Consider the following 16,556-nt stretch of genomic DNA (forward strand, 5'->3'; position numbering starts at 1 on the left):
TGAAAATTTGAAGATGCTTTATTTACATATTTTTCTATATCTTGTATCAATATTAAGGCCAAACAAATTTCGAAATTGCAGATACATATACTTGTCAACATGGATCTAAAATCTAGACAGGCAATTCTCATTCATATTCATCACATGCACCAACCATGCGCACCAAGATGGCAGCTACTTTTTTGATAATTCACCATCAAAAGCTAGAAACATCACCTGTCAAACAATGTTGTTTCGCTGCTGTCATCCTAACCAACATCTTAACTCCATTTACAATCTAAATAGTTTTGGCATCTACTCTCTATCGGTTTGCTTTTGCTATATGGATCACTGTTAGGTCATCTAATCCTCTTTTCACCACTCTGTTCATCGAGCAAATGCTCCAACAAGAGAAATCAAATAAGAATAAAAAATTATCATTAATCTACATCGATATCAAAGCAAATTACAAAATTCATAATCACTATCAGAGGCAAAGAGTGAACATTAGAGCCTAACTCTAAAACTCTTAATCCAGCTGTCAAATGCAGAGCTGTCAAACAAGCATGTCGCTCTATACTTGTAATTAAACTGGTAAATGGTGAAGATTTATAAAACTCTGTATATACTACGCTTACATAGCCAGGTAAGGAGGGTTGGGATTCATTAATTTTTATGAACTCCCAGGTCTTTACTAAAAAAATGTTTAAAAAAACAATATTGATGATGAAATTTAACTTTAAATCCTGACCCTATGAAAACAAGACACGATGAAGCAGAATGCTAAAACATTATTTTATTTTAAATTAGCATAGTTGCCATCGGTCCCAAATTGGGCTGGACAGTTTAGAATTTTGCTCCTATTGTCCAGTTTTGGTGTCCATGGGACTCTAGTGTTTGTCCCGCTTTTTGCTCAAACAAAAACCAATAGTAAAATATTTAAATAAATATTTTATAAGTAATTTAGAACAAACAAAAATATACAAACACACATAAGCCCCTTTTTGATCTTTCTAACAGAGATAAATCAATAAAACCATATTTTCACTTCATTGCTGTTTTAACAAACCATTAAAAAAAATTGTATACTGACATTTTAATTAGTTTAATAATGATATGCACATGGTGTATGTATTCAATTCTATTCCGGTATAGATATATAAATTTTCCATAAATACAATTTCTACAACTACAATCTACAACAGACACAGACAACACAACAACAACATCAACCTGTTTTGGTCTCTAGTCTTTAGTCTAAAAACTAAAATTTATCTATAGAAACTTAAAAAGTAAAATAAAAAATTAAATACCATACCATGGTTTAATTTTTGTTCAGTGTAGTTTCTCAATTTTTCCAAAATAATTATCTATTATCAAGATGTTTTTTTTTTCTACTAACCTCAGCCTCAGCCCTTCTTCTTCTACTATGATGGATGAAATCATTATCATTGAAATTGAAGTCACAGTCATCCTTTAATTTGCATTTAGAGTAGGTCAGATCGGTGTGAGCAAAAGATGCGACCCTTTCTTTTAAACTGGCGACGTAGCTAATAATTCCATTGCGGAATTGCTCCTCGGCAGTCATTATTCATTTTTAACATGAAACTAAATTGTAGATTGTCACTGCTTGTTTATAAAACTTTTAAAAAAACGCTGGTAAAGTCAGTCGTAAACTGTAAAAAATAAAAGCAACTAAAATAAAAGAAATATTTAATATAGGTATAGGTTTTCTAAGTATATATATATACACCGGCTGTCAAATCCCAGGCGTATATTTTTAGTGCACTTTTGGGTCTGGTGTTAATTTTGAATTTGAACTTTTTCAAAAATTCGGCCCCCCGTCAAAGTTGCCTAAATTAATCAATCAATCAAAATCAATCAATCAGTCAGTCGGTCGGTCGGTCGGTCAGTCAGTCAGTCAATCAATCAGTCAATTAGTTTATAATCGCTATTTCCGCGATGTTCAACAGCGCTCCTCAATGAATTTTGCAAACAGGAGGGTCTTGAGATCCGCTCTGAACTTCGTAAGTGATGGAGAAGTAGTCAGAAAAGGAGATAGAGAGTTCCAGAGAAAATGGCCAGAAAAAGCAAAAGCAGATTTAGCAAAAGAGTGTTTAACACGAGTTAAGAAAAAGTGAGAACAAAAAGACAATCGTTAACTAGGGCGTTTAGGTTTAATTAATTTATCTGATAAGTACTTAGTATTTAGTTAGGTTGAGACTTAAACATAAATGTGCAAATTTTAAAATTATTCTTTATTTCATAGGTAGCCAGTCAGTGGCGGATTTAGGGGGGGGGGGCAGTTCAATTCAAGAAGCGTTAAATAATAATTAAAAAAAATTTGAGATCGACTCTTTTTAACAATTAAAAATAACGCTGACTTATTATATAAATTTGATACAAGTATGCAAGTATAGAATATAATTCATATTTTAAACTTAAATAGTGTTTTGCGGCACAAAATAAAAATAAATAATGTTTTCTTAGTATATTTCTTTTATTGAAAACTAATATCAATCAATCAATCAATTATCTTATAAAGCGCTATTTCCGCGATGTTCAACAGCGCTCCTCATAGAATTTTGAAAACAGATGGGTCTTGAGCATGGTCTTGAGATCTGCTCTGAACTTCGCAAGTGATGGAGAAGTAGTCAGAGAAGTAGGTAGAAAGTTCCAGAAAAAAGGACCAGAAAAAGCAAAAGCAGATTTGGCAAAAGAGTGTTTAACAAAAAGACGATCGTAAACCGGGGCGTTTAGGTTCAATTAATATATCTGATAAATACTTAGAAAATAATTTAGATTGAGACTTATACATAAACGTGCAAATTTTAAAAATTATTCTATATTTTATAGGTAGCCAGTGCAAGAGAACAAGATATGGAGATATATGAGAAAAGAAAGAGGCACGAGCAACTAGACAAGCAGCAGAGTTATAAGCTTTACGTAAAGGATAGAGTATAGAGTCAGGAAGACAATTGTAGAGCGAGTTACAATAATCAATCCTACATAAGACTAACGAAGTAACAAGAAGGAAAAGAGTAGGATCATCAAGAAAAGACAAATTTTTTTTAGTCTACGTAGATGAAAGTAAGAGCTTCTAGCAACACTATTGAGATTAGATGGAGGAAAAAAAGTATAAAAGTGAGTAGAATCAGCGATTTAGGGAGTTAGGAGTGTCAATCCTAGATAAAACTAAAGAAGTAACAAGAATGAAGAGTAGGATCGTCAAGAAAAGGCAAAAGTTTTTTATTCTACGTAGATGAAAGTAATCGTAAATCCGTCACTGGTTGTTAATGTGTTATCAAATTAATTTAACTAAATTTTTTTAATCAATTATTAAATGTCAAATAATTTTATAATAACAGTTAAACATGTCTAATTTCTTCCATTATAGTAAAATTTGCTTTGGCATCTGCAATACTATTGACACCTAGTATCGAACTTCCTAGGCTGTCAGCGGCGAGTTGTTTACAAAGTGGAGCTGACGCGTACCATTCATCGTAGCCAGATTGTGGGGCTATTAAAGTACATTTATGAAGATGAATAGTGCAAAAATTAACGTTTGCGAGGCTCTGTGGAAGTTTATATGCGCATCAGCATTCTTCGAAACTTCTGTACACCGCTTTACCATTCATACCATCAATAATCATGTTAATAATAATAATATTACTGTTGATAATAATAATTATAATGCATGTATACATGTACGGGAAACCTAGTCAGTCAGCCTTGGTTATGAAATTTGCAACAATCGCTAAATTGGAAGCGAAGTTCATAAAAGATGAATGCGTCAAAATGCAAAGGAACTGTTTCACTTTGTCAAGTTCAAATTTTTAAACTCAGAATTTGAAACCAGTTTGTCAGAATGTCAAGCCTTGTTTTTAATATTAAAAAAATTAGTAATTACATGTTTATAAAAGCGTTTTAAAACGCATGAGCACAACTGATGTCAAGTCTCTATTATTTTGTCACCTATTAAATGATCATGGCGCACCTGTATTATTATTGTTGTGATTTGCGTTCGATTTGATTCAATTTTCAAAATTGTTACCGTTATTCATCTGGACGATGTCAGAATGGACTACTTTCATTTTACAGCATGCATACTCTTGCTCAGTATGTAGTGGTTATTTTATATATATCCTCTCTTTAAAATAGAATCGTAAATTAATTTTCGTTTTTCAACGTCGTTTAGTGTAGTCATGTAGTGTCACACACAAACATATTTTAATTAATTAATTTAAAATGCCTAGTAAAAGTTAAGTAAAGTAATTGAATTCAACAAAAATTCTTTAGTTGTAATTGTAAAAATTTACATTTACTTACATTACAGTAATCAGCATTAAGGTTGTACAAGGGCTTTACACTTTACCAGTAACACAATTTTTATTTTATTAGGATTAGATTTTAGTTTGTTAGTTAGTCATTTGTTTTATAATGACTAGACTAGATTACCATGAATAGAACATTGAAGGACCAGTGTGTTATGTGGGCTGTGTATGTCTTTATAGATCTTTATATTAATATTTTAAATATGGAATATTTTATTGATTTTATTTTTTAATTTCTTGTCCTTATTTATATCTGCTCTAGATAATATTATTAAAAAATTGGCCAACAAAATTTTTAAACTGAAAAAGCAATTTTGCTTAGTTAAAAAAGCAGCCACTGTATGAAATTTTCTTTTAAAACTTCCTTATAAAATGGCTTACATTCGAGTATTGCATCATGAAACAATTTGTTTACAAATGTCACCTCAAATATGGTTGTTTAACACTGACACACTGGTTTTCAAAAGAAAAATATATTTATGTTACTTTTTTTAAATATTGTAAATATGAATATTTCAGCTAAAAGTTTCATTTGCTCTTTTGCAGTCCAGTTTTTTCTACCAATTTGATTAACAATACATAATATGCTTGTAAAATAATGGTCTTTGGACCAACAAAAAAATAAATCTTGTTGCAAACTATCATTTGATAATGATTATGTTTTGAAAATTCTTTATTTTAATTAAGAAGATATTATGTTAGTCAGGATATTATGTTAGTGTATTTGTTCTTAATGTTTAGCATTTATTTGATGAACCTCTTACAGATATTATATGTATATGAAGCCTTACCTGTAATCTTTGAAATTTAATTATTGTATAATTTTATGTAACCTAATATGTAATATCATTCAAATACGTTGCCTAAATACATTTATGTTATAAATTCAAATATGTAATTTAAATCTAAATACCTTAAAAAGTTTCTCAATTATATAAAGTTTTTTTAAAAATGGTTTATCAATAAGATAACAAAAGATTTTAGCAAATTAAAATGACAAAAATTAAGTTACCACAAAAAACTGAATCGTTATTTAGTAATGAATCAATTTTTAATTTGACTTTAAAAGCAGATTCCTAATTTTTAAATGAGTTTGTGTATGATTATGTGCACATTTTTTGGTTTGCTGCATTTCGTACTAGTGCAATTAATAATAAATCTTTTGTGCCAGGTCTAAAACTGGCTTTGACTTTTTACAGTGTCAGATTTTGAATCAAGTCAGTAAGCAATAACTTGCCAAACTTGTAAGGCTTCAATAAAAACTGGAGTTAATTCAGTTATTTTTTATTAAAATTAAATTATTTTTTTTCAATTTAGTAAGATTACAAATTACCGTCCATTCCATCTATAATTTTTTAAATTCAGGTATTGAATCTTGTTTCACCTTTTACAGCATGTCATCAAATTTAACCGAAAACAGGGTGAAACCCAAGGAGTCGTTAGTGATATATTGTAAAGTAGATATTGTTAAAGCCGGCAGTCGAGCTGTTTTATGGTATAGAAACACCGGAAATATCATGCAAGTGCTCGGCAATTCTGAGTTGATTGCTATAGACTACCGCAATTCAAGATACACATTATCTATCGATTCGTTCAATCAGTTGACAGCTGTCTACAAATTGGTTATATCGAGTATGAAACATTTTTTTAATTTGCACTTATTAGTAACTCAAGTTTATTTGCGAACCTCAATTAAAAACTTCAAGATGTTGATTATCATGACGCAGCCACGATACATTGCGTGTCGCCAATATCAAAATCTATCGGTCTTCCCAATTCGTATTCTTTTGCTGTCTGCGGTAAGTTCAATGTTAATTTGGTTTTTTAATTGTGGTTTGATGTGCATTATTATTGTTTTTACTGTTGTAAAAATTATTTGAACTGCCTGTTACAAGGCAGTTTCAGTTAATTATCGTGCTATTTTATCCCGATATTACTAAATCGTATTTTCGATTATGAGCTTTGTTGAAAGCCAGAGGAGCATTGACTTTATGCTTCCATTATAATTGGTGTTGGGAATCTCAAGCTCAAGAAAATGATATTCACAAGAAAAAAACGAAATTAATTTTCAAACTGCGTTATATTTTGTTGTTTTTATATTTAAAACGTTTTTCATTAAAAAAATCGTATGAACAAGTAGTTAGCTAGTTAATTAAGGTGACATGGTGGTGTGATCATGTGGACACATATTAAAGAGGCTTTAGGAATGTATAAAAATGGCAGAAAGAATTGGTGCAGGAGATTTGATCAAAGAAGTACTTGGAAGTCGACCAGATATTCCATTATCATTATTACCGCTCACAACATTATTGGAGATAGCCATGAAAAAATGATCCATTGATGGGCAGAATTGATATTGGAGACAGAATTGTAAAGCATCTTAGTCTTGCTTGTGATATTGATCTACTAGCATCCGATGCAAAAGTTTTATTGGAGCTTTTCGATATGACACATGATGGCGGTAAAGATTAATATAGATTGCCCGTCGACAATAATCAGACAAAAGCAATGATTTCGAGAGAAAAAAAGTCAGTGAAATATTTAAAATAGGACTTGAAAAACTAGAAAAAGTAGGCCACTTCGTGCATTTTGGCGGTCTTAAAAGTAGAGACAACAATTGCCCACAAAAATTTAACCACTATATGTTTGCTTTATTGAAAAAGTTTGAAAAGTGATAATATATCTATCAAAACAAAATTTAAAACAATAGAAACTTACTTTATTCTATACACTGCTCTATGCATTCAAAAGTGGGATAATAAAGAAAAGATGCACACGAATAGAAAGCATTTGAAATGGGGTACTTCAGGAAGTAGCTGGAAATTGGTTTGAGACATAAGATGGTTAACAAGTTTTAAAAAATTTTGTTGCCCATACTAAATATTAGTGCTGGTTTTGTATTGTATTTTCAATATCAAGTGATTTGGAAGGCCTCCTCCCAAATGTGTGTAAAAGGATTATATAAACGAATTGATTGGTTGGCTATTAGTTGGTTGGTTGATTAGTTGGTTGGGTAATTGTATGGTTAGCTGGTTAGTTGGTTGATTTGTTTGTCGTATATAGCATATACATAACTTTCTTTTCTAAGCAGAACTTGATCTTATTATTTAAAGTTATATTTCGAATAATCTTAAACATGACACTATTATTTTGCTGAAATTTTTAGAAATGGCAGATGCCCCATTTTGTGATTGTATGCTTAGATTTGGATGGCCTACTCCAAAATGTTATGAGGTATTTTTTATAGTTTTTTTATAGTCATTACTTTCTATTTTGTAGATCTTCTGTGGGTTGTCATTCATTATTTAAATGCTAATTAATTGGGGTGTTCCCGACGGAAAATGTAATAAATATGTGACGTCGACACTTCTTTTTGATACTTTTGAAGAAGTAGAGAAAGAGAGAGAGAGAGAGAGATTGGAATTGAAGAAGTAGAGAAGAAGAAAAAGAGTTCAAAACAAAAAGACCAGAAAAGCAAAAGCAGATTTAGTATAAAAGTGTTTTCAGGAATTATGAAAAAGTGGAAAAAAGTGTTTGGTGTTGAGTGATATATACAACTGTTTTACATAAGGATAAATATTGAGTGAAGATAAATCTGATGATATGTCTAATAGGTACTTAGGGACGTTAAGTTAAGTTAATATATTTGATAAATAAATTTGTACTGAGGGGCGTTAAGTTAAGTTATATATTTGATAATGCTTAAGAAATAATTTAGTTCTAAACTTGTACATTAATGTGAAAATTAACAAGAGGCGGAGATATGTGAGAAAAGATAAAGGTACATGCAACTAAAGGAGAAGTAGGGTAAGGTTTTAGTTAAAGGATATATAATAGAATTAAAAAGATATATAGTAGAATCAGAAAGACCATTAATACTTGAGAATTACAAGCGAATTGCAATATTTAATTTTAGATGAAATTAATGAGGTAAAAAGTAAGAGAAGAGTATGATCATCAAAGAAAGGCAAAAGTATTTCAAGTATTTTATTCTACGTTCATGTAAATAAGAATTTCTAACAACATTATCAACATAAAAAAAGACGCATGCTGGGTTCAAAAGTAATACCAAGAGTACGAAATTTGAAAAAAATCAAGTTTGAGAATCGGGTAAGATGTCAATATGAGGAATAGTAGTAGTAGAAATTTTAGACTTATTAAAACATATTAATTCAAACTTAGAACAATTTAGTTTGAGGCATAAAGTTAGTGCAAGCAATAATAGATGAAAGACATAAAGGTAAATTATTTAGAACAGCATTAAGATTAGATAGGATTTGTTGTTTGGATGAGGAAATTGCAAAAGAAGTGACACTGAACGCCAAAGCAATATCATTTCAAAACGTTGAAAATTAAGCATTGAGTTCAGAGGTGGAAAATTTCTTCTATACGGTTTAAAAAAACTGATCCTCCATCCAAAATAACTGTTGACATGGAGAAAATTTGGCTCCAGATTAGTTAGTTATTGTTTCGCTTTAGATAAACTCTAGGACCTATAACAAACTGCTTTTTGGCGAAATTTGTTCTATAGATTAGATTATATTTTAGATTATATTTAAAAAAATTAATTATGTTCAATCAAACGCCAAATGAATTCTCTTTTTTGTCACTTGAAAAAATAGTAGAGAAGCACACGCAGACATATTTTGGGCTATGTGCTTCATTCATGCATTTTCATTTTAAACCATTTTTGACAAAGTAAAATGTAAACATAATTTTTTATTTGTCAATTTTGATTAGAAATTTAAAATTTGACAATGCTAAATTGTTGAATATTTGAAGGAAGTGAAAAAGCAAGATTCAAAAAATGACAGCATGCGAAGGGCTTGCATTGGAATTGGTGTTATATTGGGGATTATGTTGATCATTGCAATTATTTTGACCATCATGTTACTTTTGAGAGATATTTCGCAATTCATCGACAAAAAACGTAAGAAAAAGATGGAAAAAAAAGTATCACAAAGTGAATTTAGTAACCAAAACATTACTAGGACTACACCCATATCATCAATTCTCAAAAAACAACAAGCACAAAAAGGTCTACATCATGATGCACCTAATTTAGAAATTGACAAAAATGTGCGAAGAAATACATCTACCGATAATGACAAATCGAATATGCTTGCTTCCACGAGTGCAAGCATTGAAGCATATAATAAAATTTACTACAATAATGAAGTTACAAAGCAGTCTACTTCACCAGATCAAGCCTATAACCAATCGCAGTTAACATTTGCTGCCAGTCAGAACGCACCAATGAAAGAATCGACGAACTTGAATGCATTTAATTCTTTTTTACAAACTTCGACAAACCCAAACATTAATTTTATTTTGCGACCATCACCATTTTATGCAGAAAATTTTAAAACGAGTCATCAAGACAAAAATATTTTCATAAGTGACGACACTGAAATTTAACAAGCTTTTACAAGCTTTTAATTTTCTATTAAAATGGTTGTTCAGAATGCTAGCTGTTGTATTATATATTCCTAATACTTTATACACACACTTCATGTTTCCGTTTTGTGATTATTATATTTTCACTATTCTAATCAAATTTTTGACAACTTCCTAACATATGATTGTCAAATTTACGAATCAGTTGTCAATTAATGAAGTAGATTACACCCATCCGCCTTTTCTTGATTTCAGAAATTTTACAAATTCAGTTTATTTTTGATATACCCAAACTAATGTTTCATTTCAGACCACCCCAATCTTGCCATTAATCATTTACGTTACTATTTCTTCCGCCTTGCTATAAAGTGTGTTTGTAGATATTTCATTAAATTTTTTTTAACTTATTAAGAATTAATTGTTAGTTTTTATATGGTTTTCTTTGGTCCACTACTAGCCTTTATTTGGATGAACATATGCCGTTTGTGCACTTATTATCACCATTTATTTCTGTAGTTTGAAGCATATAATAAAATTTACTACAATAATGAAGTTACAAAGCAGTCTACTTCACCAGATCAAGCCTATAACCAATCGCAGTTAACATTTGCTGCCAGTCAGAACGCACCAATGAAAGAATCGACGGACTTGAATGCATTTAATTCTTTTTTACAAACTTCGACAAACCCAAACATTAATTTTATTTTGCGACCATCACCATTTTATGCAGAAAATTTTAAAACGAGTCATCAAGACAAAAATATTTTCATAAGTGACGACACTGAAATTTAACAAGCTTTTACAAGTGGCACAGAAAGGTTTCATACAAAGATTAAATAAAAAATATCATGAACTCGCTTGAAAAATGTCTCAGTAACAGTAAAATAATAAATTTAATTCAACTACAGTTCAACTTTTCTAAACTTTTATAAAATTTAAATCTTTTTTTAACATTTTGCTTTTTTATTTTGCGATTTTCTTCTGGAACAAGTTAGATGCATTTAATTTTTGAACCGTTTTGATAAATATCCGTACCTTACCTTATTTTACCTTATTTTAACGTAACAGTTTTCCTAGGCTCGTTGCTGAAAATGAAAATTTTTATTTATTTATTTTCGTCATTTAAATGTTAAAAAGATTTATATTTCGCCAGTGTTCATTACGACAAGTAACATTTCAAAAATTAATCCTCATTAAAAATATAAACAAAGTTCATTTTGTGTGTTATCAAGCAAGCAATATTTATCATAATGTTATTTCACTTTAAACATTTAAGTTTATGTACAGGGGAGAGCGGGGCTATATGTTACAATTTTCATAAATCTTGGTATAACTCTGTTGTTTTTAAAACAACTACATTAAGACTTTTTATATGTATTGAACAATTTATTATTCACTTACTGAAACAATTAAAACTGATTTATTTTTTACCATAAATGAAAAAACTAAAAAGTTGCAAGGACCTCCAAATGTAACAAACAGCCCTTATGGCGAGGTTGATGGTTACACATGTCCGGGTTGAATGTTTCAGGTGTGAAATATAACATAAAAATTGTTATTATTAATTATTTGACATTGTCACAGTAATGGCATAAGTAATAGTCACTGCCATCCGACAATTCTCGTGTGACCAATTCTAGCAGTTGATGCATTGTATCCAATCTTCCTTAAATGATTCACCGCAAACTAAACATATTGTTTTTTCACTGCAATTGGAAAACGTTATTATTTTCCTTGCTTTTGTTTACTTTTTACCACTGAGATACTTGGTTTTACGTTTTGTTGCCAGTATTAATTGCTTCAAAACAGCAGGTTTCATTAATTTTTTCTTTCAAAGCATTTCTGACCGGAGTGTCTGTTAAAATTGCAGATTTTCGTTTTCGACTTCTTCCATTTGCCTTTCTAGGCTCAGCAGACGAGCATGGCTGTATTTCTTCTGGTGTAGTGTGGTTTGTAACTGGTTTGAATAGAACTTTTTTTTGGAGTTTTCTTGACGTCTGGAAGGATATCATTATCTTGTATTTTTAACTGTTGTAACACTGATTTAGCTTTTACTTCATTTTTAGATATTGTTAAGAATGCAATCATTATAAATTGTGAAGTTTTCCGTAATAAATCCCTTAAGAGAAAACCCTGGATAACCAAGGGTTTGATTATTTTATCTGCCAGGAAAAATAAGTTATACAAAATTTTTTGCACTCCAACTCTTTATATGATAAAGTAACATATAACAAATATAAGAACATTTTTTCAAAATTATGTAAACTGTCTGAAAACCTTTATTATAATAGTCAGTTTTTAAATTGTAAATTTAACGGTAGGCGTACTTGGAAGATATTGAAATATGGAAGACTTAATAATATATCATCCTCTTTTAATATAAAGGTTGATAATCATTTTATTATGGATGATGTTTCATTGTGAAATTATTTCAACAATTATTTTTTGTCATTAGTCAATGTTAATAATTCTTGTAATTCTGATTTTAAAAGCTTTATGGGTGATCATGTTTCTAATACATTTGTTTTGTTTGAATGTCTCCCATTTGAAATTATTGATATTGTTAACAATTTTAAATGCACTAACAGTTGCGGTGATGATCTTATTTCAAATTTCGTACTAAAAAATATCATTCATAGCTACATTTTATTAATCTCTCTTTTAAAGCGGTCACTTTCCTAATTGCCTTAAGATCTCTAAAATTTTACCTTTATCAAAATCAGGGGTTCGCCATTCTATTAACAATTACTATTTCTATTTCTATTCTTTTTAGTATATCTAAACTAATTGAAAAGATAATCTTAAATCGTTTTAACAAATTCCTCAATTCTCGTAATGTAATCTGTCTAAATCAATATGGCTTTCGCGATAAATTGTCTACTGAATTTGCAATTGTCGATGTTATTAATTATATTTCATTTGTCATGGTTGACTCATATTAAACACATTTCAAGCAAGCTAGCTAAAAATCTGGGCTTTATCTATCGTTTGAGGTCTAAATTTCCTAGGTTTATCTTGCTCAAATTATATAACTCTCTCGTCTTACCATATATTATCTATTGCATTTCTGTTTGGGGCTCAGCTCCTAAATCAAATCTTCATATTTTAACATTATCTCAATTTTTTCTTCGTATTTTATTTCACTTACGCAAACTTGACCATATTACATCTTTTTACAGTTTAGCGAATATTTGCAATATAAACCAATTAATGTTATTTATTACTTTTATTTTTTTAAACTTATAAATTGAATTATTGTAAACTGCTTTTTAATGTACTTGCTTCATTTAAAAATACCAGATGTGATCGTTTCCATAGAAATCCAGATTTTTTCCTCTCAACGTCCAGGACGAACTTTTTTATCAATTCAGCATTATCATTTTCAATGCGTCTTTGGAATACGTTACCTGAAAATGTGAAAAACTCACCTTCCTATAGTATATTCAAGGCATCGATTTATAAACTAATTTTATCAGGACATTTCAATAACCATTGAGACTTTTTCTTTTCTTTGGTTGTCTTTTAATGATTTTATGTGTGATTTTGGATTTTATTTGCATTCATTATTATTTATTATATATTTTGTCTGATTTATGTTTCTTCGCACATATGTTAGTTAGTTAAGATGGTCTGCACATACTAACTCGTATCTTGATCTCCTGTGCTTTTGGCCAAATAAATTATTTTTCAATTCAATCTGTATGTGGTACTACACTTTCATCTCCTGGATTTGTGCTATCGGAAGACAATAAAACAGGTTTAGTACCAGTCTGATTAGAACAGGGCTGTGGTTCAGGTCGATCAGTAAATGTTGATGGCAAGAATTCATCATCACTGAATACATTCAGATTGAATGGAAAAATCCCACTGACTCGAAATCCTGACTTAATATTTTTGGGGGTTAAAACTAATGGAAAAGCATTTGCTGCAATTCCGGGTATGCCATATATGGACATTGTCTTCCCGGATTAGATCTCATCCAACCATCATAGGCGGTCCATCTTTTCAATGGTCCATAAACTGTGCGGTCCAATGGCTGTAATTTATGTGAGCAATGGCGGAGGGAAAGTCAAAAGAATAACGCCATTCACTTTACAAAAATCAATAACATTAAGTGGTAAATGAGATTCGTGATTGTCCATTAGTAGGAGAACAGGTCTATCTGGTTTAGGTTTTACATTATAGACAAAATGTTCAATAAACTTGAAAAAATCATCTTCCTTCATCCATACGGAAGGGTTAGCTGATCTAATGCAACCAGTTGGTCCATCTCTAATGAAGTGGTCACGAAAATTAACGCGTAGAAACACAAATATTGGAGAAATGCTGTTTCCAACAGCAATGATCACAATTGTTACTGTCACTAAAGTTTCCCTTTTTCCAGATGTGACTGATCCTACTTGCTTTGTACCACGTTTTGCCACAACTTGATCAGGCCTTTGGACAGTGGTCACTCCTGTTTCATCAACGTTGAATATTTCATGAGGCTGATATTTGTAACGATCCATAACCAAAGCCAGATTGTCAAAAAATAAATCAATGTTTGTTTGATTGAAACTTGTAGCTCTACTTAGACTTGTGGTTTCAGGAATTCGGATTGACAGAAAACTGTTTCGCTTTAAAAAAGCAGTAAACCAATCTTTGCCAGCCTGTTGAGTTTCGTTGCATCGTTCGGGAAATATGATGAGGTTTTTTTACAGCATATTGCTTCTTCATTTCCTTTGGTGGAACACCATGGTATAATTTTGCAGCTGTCGCTACGTAAGCTGCTATCTCTTGTTTCTAGTTAGGAGTAAAAATTTGTCGATTGTGTTGAGAGCTTAACAGCAAAATGTCTCCATTGGACAAACTCTGCTTACACTTGCGATGCAGCATCATGAAATTTAAAATGTATTGCTTAGCAACATCCCGGATGGAACGTATAGTTTCGTTGACAGTTTTCATTGCCAAAGCTAAAACATCTGGATCTATGCGAATCCGATCCGTTTTCTTAATATAATTTCTCATGCTATCTGAAGAAAAGAAAGATTAAAATAAAATTGATTTACAAATATTCAACTATCCAAATGCATAAAAATTATTTGATTTAGCTTAATTATTATATATGCATTTAAAGATTCCAATGGCAAAATTTAGATTTGGTACAAAACTTTGGAACAAATAACCCCAACAAGGCCATGACTGGTTAAAAATAAAAAAAATGCGGTGTATTAAAACACACGAAACATATTCTACATTTCTTCCTAGAAGGTTATATTAGCTTTATGTAATTTTAGTTTAAAATAAATATTGATATTGATTAAAATTTAATAAAAACAAACAAAATGTTGAAACTTACCAAAAACGATGCGAAAAAAAGAAAATGATTTTAAGTCGTAACAAAAATGTCACCAGATGTTTGTTTATCCAAAAGTCAAGTTTGAACCAAAGATTATATGTGCAAAACATTTTTGAAAATAATTTTTTAATAACAAAGATATCGCACTTGTAACATTCAACCCTTGTAACATATAGCCCCGCTCTCCTCTAAACGGCAGTTTTAATTCACTATACGCTCTAGGTTAATATGGAAAACATTGTTTTGGCAAGAGGAAATGACCTTCAAATCTCGTGTAGTCTTACCTTTCATCTCCGATTGTTTTGTCTGTTGTCATTTCTGTTTTAACTATTTATTTTAAATTTTGTTCATTATTATTATTTTTATTATGTTTTATTCACTTTATCGGCACTCATCAAAGGATTCATCTGTGATTAGGTCTTATTATTGATTATAGAAGTCTTTTAATAGTCTTCAAAGGCGCTGCTTAAATCGAGCTTTGAGTTTTCAAAGAAGTTCTTCTGATGTTGATTTTGATTGACTCAGATTTTGAAGTAAGCCGTTTCAAATAGTTTGGCAAACGACTGCCAAATTTCTGGTTATCACCGCCAATTGTTTTAGGTGGCAACAGCAAAAAAATTATCATCTCAACGTGACTGCGATGACCTACAACTGATTTCATTTTACGGACAAATTGCTGGGACATAGATTATTTAAATATTTGAAAACCATATTGGCAATATTGAGTAAATTTTTTCATTATTAGCCAATAAAGATCAAGTAATAAGCCTGACTAAAGTTATTCCAACTCAACAGAGGCGATTTCTGCCGCTAGAATTTGTAATGTCTGTAAACGACACATTCATTTTTCAGAAATTTTGTAAAAAATACTCTCTTTTTAGTCTCATTTTAAACTAAATATTTTAATGTTTTAATTGTGTGATTTTTTTAATGTGTCTGAGTCTGCGAAGCTGATAGCAACATTTTTCGTTCGGCATCTTAACATGTTGATCTATGGTCATTTTACTGTAGGAAATGACGCCCAAATTGCAAAAGTTTGCGCGGTGGTCTCAGATATATTAACGGAGTTGACATTTGTTTTCTGTAACTGTTGCCAGCTGCCGACAGTAATAGCTGTGTTTTCTCTTCATTCATCTTCAATTTTTTTTTTCTAGTCTTTATTATTGCAGCTCTGACATACACAGAACCACTTACAATGTTACATATATATTATCTATATATGTTTATTATGTTCTTCATATCTTCATCCATTGATTTGAAGCAGTCATCGTCGCCACAAAAGCTTTTCACACGACGTACACGTGTATTTAATTTATGTGCATGCGCAAACACCGAATCATATACGCTGAGTATATGGTAGCCATTAAGATGTTTGACTCAGCCACTGAGCCATTTTGCCGGCAAAACATACGACAACTTACGTCGTCTCCCCATTTACCGACTTCGGAAAGATGGACGGCTGGGTTAGCCGGTAGTCGGCTACCCGGATGAAATTCAGAAACTGCAAA

General features: G+C 30.8%; 3 protein-coding genes across 3 annotated transcripts; 2 read left to right on the top strand and 1 right to left on the bottom strand.

Annotated features, from left to right (window-relative positions):
* Positions 1 to 1,961: 1,961 nt before the first annotated feature.
* HELRODRAFT_158828 (hypothetical protein) lies at positions 1,962 to 2,943 on the top strand (the record flags this gene model as incomplete). Its single annotated transcript, XM_009010802.1, has 3 exons — positions 1,962 to 2,116; positions 2,575 to 2,641; positions 2,836 to 2,943. The coding sequence occupies 3 exons, from the start codon at positions 1,962 to 1,964 to the stop codon at positions 2,941 to 2,943; spliced, it is 330 nt and encodes a 109-aa protein (XP_009009050.1).
* A 2,764-nt stretch (positions 2,944 to 5,707) lies between these two features.
* Positions 5,708 to 10,502, top strand: HELRODRAFT_158829 (hypothetical protein; the record flags this gene model as incomplete). The annotated part of the gene is made up of 6 exons (XM_009010803.1): positions 5,708 to 6,112; positions 7,480 to 7,547; positions 8,357 to 8,423; positions 9,096 to 9,243; positions 9,343 to 9,555; positions 10,441 to 10,502. 6 exons carry the CDS (start codon positions 5,708 to 5,710, stop codon positions 10,500 to 10,502), a joined length of 963 nt encoding a protein of 320 aa, XP_009009051.1.
* Positions 10,503 to 12,962: 2,460 nt separating this feature from the next.
* Positions 12,963 to 15,364, bottom strand: HELRODRAFT_158830 (hypothetical protein; the record flags this gene model as incomplete). Its single annotated transcript, XM_009010804.1, has 6 exons — positions 12,963 to 13,117; positions 13,426 to 13,495; positions 13,820 to 14,359; positions 14,616 to 14,722; positions 15,196 to 15,266; positions 15,333 to 15,364. 6 exons carry the CDS (start codon positions 15,362 to 15,364, stop codon positions 12,963 to 12,965), a joined length of 975 nt encoding a protein of 324 aa, XP_009009052.1.
* Between the last annotated feature and the right edge of the window lie 1,192 nt (positions 15,365 to 16,556).

This window comes from Helobdella robusta, assembly GCF_000326865.2.
Source record: "Helobdella robusta unplaced genomic scaffold HELROscaffold_1, whole genome shotgun sequence".
NCBI lineage: Eukaryota > Metazoa > Annelida > Clitellata > Rhynchobdellida > Glossiphoniidae > Helobdella > Helobdella robusta.